This window comes from Propithecus coquereli, unplaced genomic scaffold (genome assembly GCF_000956105.1).
Source record: "Propithecus coquereli isolate 6110/MARCELLA unplaced genomic scaffold, Pcoq_1.0 Scaffold8, whole genome shotgun sequence".
Lineage (NCBI taxonomy): Eukaryota > Metazoa > Chordata > Mammalia > Primates > Indriidae > Propithecus > Propithecus coquereli.
In genome coordinates this window covers 15,708,403-15,717,041 of record NW_012154173.1, presented here as the reverse complement: position 1 = coordinate 15,717,041, position 8,639 = coordinate 15,708,403, and the positions used below count along the sequence as shown (strand labels likewise).

General features: G+C 33.9%; 1 protein-coding gene across 1 annotated transcript in view; it reads left to right on the top strand.

Moving 5' to 3' along the window:
• The window catches only part of LOC105825431 (serine/threonine-protein kinase Sgk3), a 133,806-nt gene that overhangs the window by 93,830 nt on the left and 31,337 nt on the right, over positions 1 to 8,639 (top strand). Inside the window, exons 5-6 of the mRNA XM_012663205.1 lie at positions 215 to 290; positions 6,780 to 6,867. Of these exons, the coding sequence (XP_012518659.1) occupies positions 215 to 290; positions 6,780 to 6,867 (164 nt within the window). The remainder of the gene's footprint in view (positions 1 to 214; positions 291 to 6,779; positions 6,868 to 8,639) is intronic.

Below are 8,639 nucleotides of genomic sequence, written 5' to 3'. Positions count from 1 at the left end.
GGGCAGTTTCACGAGTGTTCTTGAAGTGAACACGAAGATTTGAACCTCTTGACTTGCATGATTTTGTGGGGTTTTCTGGGTCAAGTAAATAGCGAACCATTTTTGCAGATCACCTCAGGCCGCTTGAGGGGCCTGTCTATTCTTATATAACTGTATTGATGATAGTTACATAATCTGACATAAATAATCCTAATGTCTTATATCTCTCTTACAGATTTTATTAAACAAAGAAGAGCAGGACTGAATGAATTTATTCAGAACCTGGTTAGACATCCAGAGCTCTATAACCAGTAAGTAATTTTCATTGTATTCTAAAGGGACGCTGAAACCAAACCTAAGAATATTGAACAAGCCTCACACAGATTTTATCTGTTCTGTGAAATGTTATTGTGCTATGTATGTTTGTAAAATCTGCCTCAAGCATTTCCTCCCTGATATTCTTAATCCCCTTTTCCCTTCATCAGCTTGTCTTCTTTCTTTCTTCCATTTGTATTTGAATTAGTTTTGTAGATTAAACTTGAAAGAAATTTGCATAATACAGTTAAAACATTTTCCTAATTATTTCATATTATATTCATCTCTGCCTTCAAAAAGTATTTAAGTACCTGTTACGTGCATTAGGAATATAAAGCTAAATGAGTTTCGTTCCTACCTTCCAGAGGTATGGGTTCCCAGTCCAGTGGGAGTTGTAGACATATAAACAAGTATTATAATTGAAGCGGGGTAATTTTTATGGTAGAGGTGCCAGAACATCACAGAAAAACATGTGGCCAGGAGGTCAAGGAAAGCCTCCTGGGACTTAAGGGATGTATAATCATTCAAGAAAAAAGGTAGGGAGAGTGTTCCAGGTAAAGGGAGCAGTACATGTAACAGAATACAAAAACCCTGAACCATGAGGCTGCTTACGTAATAACATTTCGTGGTGATTGGAACAGAGTAGGTTTTTGGAAAGGAAATGAGGCTGAAGGAGTTGGCAGGGGTCAGGCCCACAAGCCACTACCACTTGTTCCACCTGCAGCAGTGTTCTCTTCTGTTGACCCACACCAGGCCTCCATTCCTTCTCAGCATAGCATTCAAAGCAACCACTTAAGGTGAATGCACTTTCCCAGGCCCATGTATATATTATATGTGTGTCTCATGCTAATAAATTTAAACTTCATTTTGTAGACCAGCAGCTCCCAATGAGAGGAGAGGGTAGGTCATATCAGAAATACCTACAAAAGGCCTGGCATGGTGGCTCATGCCTATAATCCCAGCTCTTTGGGAGGCCGAGGTGGGAGAATTGCTTAAAGCCAGAAATTTCAGACCAGCCTGGGCAACATAGCAAGACTGTCTCTATAAAAATAAAAAAATTAACCAGGCGTGGTGGCACCTCTAGTCCCAGCTACTTGGGAGGCTGAGGCAGGAGGATTCCTTGAGCCCAGTTTGAGGTGATAGTAAGCTATGATGATGCCACTGCACTCTAGCCTGGGCAACAGCAAGACCTTTTCTCTAATTAAAACAAAAAAGAAATACCTATGAAAACTTGGGTAGATCCATGGTTTAGTTTGTGTTTTCATTTTTGAGTCTGATAGTTGATTCATGGATATTGATTACATTTACTGTCATTTGTAATTTAATGTATGTTACGGTACTTCCATTGTTTTGTATATATAAAGCATTATATTCTAAGAAGAAATAAAGAGGATAAAGTAAAATATCTGGGGGTCTTTTCCACAACTCACTTAGCTGTGTAAATGTAAAGGTTGCTTTATGGACAGTGAGGTAAATAGGACACACTTTAATAGTCTTTTCAGAATCACAACACTGAAGGACTATATTTTTCAGCAGTTCTAAAAACAATGATTACCATATGTATAGTTCTTTACAGTTCAAAGAAAGCTTCTACTCTCTTTTAATTTACTTAATTTAATTTAATTTACTAAGTTACTAAAATACCATAACTGAGTCTCCTCTGACAAGGTCTTCTGCCCAGAGCTATGGATTGTCCCTGATGCTCACAGGTAGGATAAGAGTCAGGGAGGTCTTGTACCTGTAGTAGCACCAGGATTAGCCAGTGCAGTAAGAGCAGGTGTCCTCCCATTCAGGGCCTCCAGCAGTGGCAGAGGATCATGAAATTGAGTTCCCGGTCTAGTCGGTTCCTCAGCAAAGAGTCTTCTATTATTTGACTCTTGGCATAATTATTTTTTTAAACATTATTCCTTTTCCTGAGGACAAGTTCTGTGCTATCTTCACCTCAGATCTACCCTTCTAACCTCCAATTTTTGCTCTATATACTAGAGATTACTTTGAATTGGAATATTACTGGCTTCTTTGAAATATAATTCATGCATTCAGAGCTTAAATTTGTCTCTCCTTTGACAGAGCTGACTCGGAATAGGTATACAATAAATGGTGGTAGTGGTGATTATTTCTCCTAGTATTTTTAAGTGTTACTCAGAACTTCTGACACTATATAGTAAATACTAAATATCCATTCTGAATCTTGAAGTGCAGTATTATAAAGATGTTACATCTGGCATTAAAATTGAACTAAAAGCAACTTGATTATTCACAATTGCCAGTTTCTAAAACATTGTACTGTAAAATACACAATTCTTAAATATATAGTTCAATGGATTTTTACATACATTTGCACCCTGTAACTACCACGATTCCATTCAAGATAGAGGACATTTGTAGCACCCCCAAAATAGCTAAGAGTTTTTTAAACTTAATTTTTTAACTGACATTTTCTTTTTAATAAAATGTGAGATTTTGGCTGGGCACAGTGGGTCACACCTGGAATCCTAGCACTCCAGGGAGGCTGAGGTGGGAGGATTGTTAGAGCCCAGGAGTTTGAGGTTGCAGTGAGCTATGATGATGCCACTGTAATCTACCCAGGGCGACAGAGCAAGACTCTGTCTCAAAAAAATAAAATGAAATGTGACATTTCATATTTTCTGGATCTCTTCTGTTATTAACAACTTTAATTTGCATGCTTTTCATTTGAACATCAAGCTATTTTTAAAATAGTAAAGGTTTAAGAGAGCAAGAAGAGAAGCCAATCAACAAATGTATCTTGAACACCTACTACCTTTCATTACTGTTGAGGAAATGTACTTTAAAAATAGCTTTACTTCATTAGAGAAAAGCTAATTTTTAAGATAACTTTATTAAAATTAAATTAAGCAATCATTAAAAAACTGGAATAAAATGTTCGTATTTTCTCTGACCTCTGGATGGAAAAGAGTTTTCTGAGCATGTTGGTAGTGAATGATGTGTCAAAAAGTAAAACAGTGAAAAATTTCACTAATAAAAACTTTTCATAAATCTTAAGTGAAACTGAAAACCAAAAATATAGAAAGAGTTTTCCATGATAAAGATAATAGGTAAATATACTTAACATAGAAAGAGCACATGCAAACAATACACACTTAAGACACCAAAAGAAAAATGGACACAGCACATGAGCTGTTTGCAAAAGAGGAGATACAAATGGCTGATTAATTATCAGAGAAACTGAACATTTCTATGTGTACTTAAAAAATGAAAATGGGCTGGGCTCAGTGGCTCATTCCTGTAATTCCAGCAGTTTGGGAGGCTAAGGCAGGAGGATTGCTTGAGGCCAGGAGTTCAAGACCAGCCTGGGCAACATAGCAATACCCCATCTCTACAAAAAAATAAAACATTAGCTGGATGTGGTGGAACATGCTTGTCCCAGCTATTTGGGAGGCTGAGTTGGGCCCTGGAATTTGAGGTTACAGTGAGCTATGATCTCACCATTGTACTCCAGCCTGGGTGACAGATCAAGACCCCATCTCTAAAATAAAAAAAGGAAAAAGAGAAAGAAAGAAAATAGAAGTGTACAATACAGAAAAGTGCCCAGATCATGACTGTACAGCTCAATGAATTATCAGAAAGTGAACACACCTGAGTTGTCACCCCCAGCCCCCACCAGGCCAAGAAATAGAATGTTATCAACACCCCTAAAGCCCCTCACACATCCTCTTTCAATATCTATTTCTTCCTTTCTTCCTAAACCTAACTACTATTCTGATTTTTAACAACATAGATTAGTGTGCCCTGTTTTTAAACTATATAAATGGAATCATACACTATGTATTCTCTGGCTGGCTTATTTTCAACAACGAGAGAATTATCCGTGTTGTTGCATGTAGTTGTAGTTTGTTTATTTCCTTTGCTGTATGACATTCCTTTGTATGAATATACCACAATTCATCTATTCTTCTGATAGACGTTTGAGTTGTTTCCATTTTCTGGCTATTATAAATAATACCACCATTAACATATCTTTTGGTGCACATATGCAAACATTTCTGATGTATCTTGAAGTAGAACTTCTGGGTTGGGAGGATATATAGATGTTTAACCTTAGTGGATAATGTCAAATAGTTTTCCAAAGTGATAGTACCAATTTTACGCTTCTACCGTCACTGTATGAAATCACATTGCTTACCTCACCAACACTTAGTAATGTTAGTCTTTTCCATTTTAGCCATTTTGATGAGTGGTTAGTGGTATCTTATTGTTACTTTAATTTGCATTTCACTTAGTACCAAAAACTGAGTACCTTTTCTTTAAAATGCAATTTTTCACTTATCAAATTAACAAAGGTGTTAATATAAAATGTAACATTTAATATGAACTAGGCTGGGAGAGTCTTCAGGATGTTCATATACTGCTAGCGGAGTGTAAATTGGTATAACCTCTCTGGAAATCAGTTTAACAAACTATTTAATGCTGTAAAATTGTTTATAATTCTGAGTAGTAATTTTATTTTTAAAAATCTGTCCTGAAAATCATAAATGCAGTTCTAGTATAAGCACAAAGATGGCCAATTGCAGCATTATTTATAGTAATGAAGTTGTATGGTAAAAAGTTGGAAGCCATCTATATATCCTAAAGTGACAGAATCATTGAGTAACTTTTAGTGCATTTATATTGTACAACATCATACATCTATCAAAAGTTATTGTTTACAAAGAGTTTTTAACAACATGGGGAAATGCATATAATGTAATTTTTAAGTGAAAAACAGGTAAAAATTTAAGTATAGTGTGATCTTAGTTGTGCAGAGAAAAAGACTGAAATAAAATACGCCAAAATGTTAATAGTGATTGTCTCTGTGTGGTAAGATTGAAAATCCCCACCTCTACCTTTTATAGAGATAAAATTCACCATTTTAACTATTTTAACATGTATAATTCAGTGGTTTTTAGTGTATTCACAATGCTGTACAACCATCATCACTATCTAATTCTATCACCAAAAGTCTAAGCTGACATTTACGTCCCTCCAAAAAAGAAACTACCTCCAAGTTCTCTCTTCCCCCAACTCTTGGAAACCACTGTTCTGCTTCCTGTCTCTGGATTTGCCTATTCTGAACATACCATTTAAAATGAAATCATACAATATGTGACTTTTTTTCCTGCCTTTGCTCATTTAGCATTATGTTGTTGAGGTTCATCCATGGTGTAGCATGTGTTAGTACTTCATTCCTTTTTATGGCTGAATAATATTCCATTGTATGGATAATACCACCAGTTTGTTTATCCATTCATCCATTGATGGGCATTTGGGGTGTTTCCACTTTTTAGCTATTATGAATAATGCTGCTAGGAGTATTCACATGTGAGTTTTTGTGTGAACATATGTTTTTATTTCTCTTGGATATATGCCCAGGAATGGAATTGCTGGGTTATACAGTAACTCTATTTAACTTTTCAAGGAACTACCAAACTGTTTTTCACAGCAGCTGCACCATTTTACATTCATGCCAGCCCTCCCCTTTCTAAAAAGAGTTTTTATCTTGTGAGTTCCCTACAATGAATGTATATTGTTTGTATTTCATTATTAAGAGCAAATTGGGGAGGAGGTACCAGGTATAGAGATTGAATCATTTCTCAGGATCGTCATTAATCCATGCATGGCCCCTCTTTAATTTTAGTCCATTTTTTTCTCTTTATCCTTGATCTTCATACCTATTTCTTTATCCTCACTATTGATACCCACTTAAATGTGTTTGATATATGTCCTTGGATATCTACATATCCTTGGCAAACTTAGACTGACTGGTGCTTTATGTCTATATATGTAAATGGTCCTGAGCTATAGTTCCTTGTTTCTGGCTGCTGACTGATAGTCTCTGTAGATGGTTACCATAGTTGATTTACTTGTGTCCCTGGTGGTAGATGCGTATTTTGCTTCTAATTCACTACTATAGAGAATGAGTGTCATGGTTACATGCCTTTCACTGGACCTGTACATAATTTTTTCTGTTGTTTTTATCCCTATACCTGCAATTTCCAGGCCCAGAGAAAATGCATGCACAGTTTCACAAGTAGTGCAAGATTGCTTTTCAGAAAAGTTGTCTTGTTCTACATTCTCAACAGCAATACATGAGGATGTCTCTTTCCCTATGTCCTTACCAACTTTTGGTATTATCTTTCTAACTTTTGCCAGTTAATAGACATAACATAGTATGTCATTATCGTTTTAATTTGTATTTCTCTGATTATCAGTGAAGTTAGACATTTTCACAAATTTCCATGTCATTTGGGTTTTCTCCTCCTGTTTATACCTTTGCCCATTTGTCTGTTGGTTTCCCTATTTTTTAAAAAGTAATTTGCTTATTCCTTTTATAATAATATTAATAGATTTTGTTTGGCTTACTATAAGTGCTAATATAGTTTTTTATATTTTGATTTTTATTTTAAAAAGGAGAAAAGCTGTAGAAATGCTTTTGAAGTTATAATAAAGTTAATTTTTGTTTTTAGTCCAGATGTCAGAGCATTCCTTCAAATGGACAGTCCAAAACATCAGTCAGATCCATCTGAAGATGAGGATGAAAGAAGTATTCAGAAGGTAGTAAGAGGAATTGTATTTTTTAACAGAAAAAAATACCATTCCCCCAAAGATGAAATTAGTGGCAATTTTAGGACAATATATACTTAAAATGAAGTAACTTCATTCGTAGTAGAGTTTCTTCTGTGTAAAATACATAAAGACAAATGTATACACCTTACTGATCACTATTTCTTACAAAATTTATAGAATGAGTACTTTTTATAATTAGTACAGGTTAATTAAAAATTCAAAAATAGCAGTTAAGAAGAAAAGTATTACCCATGTTTTCACCACCCAGATCTAGTAATTTTTAACATTTTAGTGATTTTCTTTCCAGTCTTCTCTTAATATAATTATCTAAGTTTATCTTAGATAAAAATTGTCTTAATTTTAATTATCTAATGAAAATTATACAGTGTATACAATTTTATATTCTGCTTTCTTCACTTTATGTCTTATTTTTGGATCATTACATATCTTTATTATCATCACCATACTTGAAACTATTGTTTTGAATTTTGGCCAGCAGGAAAGGCCTTTTCAACCACAATTACATACTTCTTCCTCTGCATTGTCAAGTATACTTGACAATCAGTATACTCATGCCAATTGGCATCAAATAACTTTTATTTCTGTGGTATATGTACATAACCAATGTGTGTTCCTAATAGAGAATAGGGTATTCTTATTATTTAAACTAGCAATAAGTTTAAACTGTGCCTTTTTATGAAGACGTTTTCAACATTTACCTTAGAAAGTTATGTGGAAAAGGTAAATTACAATAATTTAACTCAATGTATTATGTAGCAGTTCAAATTATAATTACAAATGTAATATAAATATAATATCTTTATAATTCAAACTTTTTGAACTATTATTAAATACATAAAATTAGAGGTGTTGAGTTGAAGTACATTTTTCTTTATACTGTCTTTTAATTTTGTTATGGTTTTGTTTTTGTGATTTAAAAGATAATATCCTGCATTAGAATATGACTGTCCCAGGGCTAAAATCTTCATTTGGAAGAAAGACATACTCCTTTTTTGTGACCGATGGAAAGTAGTGATTTTCCTTCTCTGATGCCCCAAGAGGATTCTCACTTAAGAGAACAAATTTAACCTTTGTATATATGATATGGTTACTCCTAGCACAATGTAAAAAGATATGTATTTTTATAGTTGCTCAAAAAAGAAACAATAAACTGGGAAAAACATTTGTAACAAGACATAAGAAGAAATAACATCTATGTAAAAAGCAAATGGGTTTTTGAACAGAAAGATACTTAATACCCTAGTACTTAAAAGGAAAAGGGACATGAAGGAATACTCTTAGCAAAAAAAAAAAAAATACATGGGAAAATGTTCACCCTTGATGCTAATAGCAAATGAAATTTTTAAAGGAGAGATTTGTATTTCTCCATCAAATTAGTAAAAATGTAAAGTAAATAAAATATTGTAGGACTGATAAGGGTAAGGTACAACGAGCACCCTTGGACATCATTGGTGTGGTAATTTTATGCAACTCTTTTGGAAAGCAGTTCAGCAATATGTATCAAATATAAACATATTCATGTCACACAGGAATTGATGCCAATGAAATAATCCTTCACACAGAAAAAACAAAGATGTTCATTTTGGTGTGATCTGTTATAAAAAATTAGAACCTTAATATTCATCAATCAGAAAGTATTTGTCCATATATATTACACATTTTAAATTATATTTGAAGGTAATATTTAAACTTTGATATAAGTGAAAGCTTATGAGAAATAAGTATATAAAATTTTATAT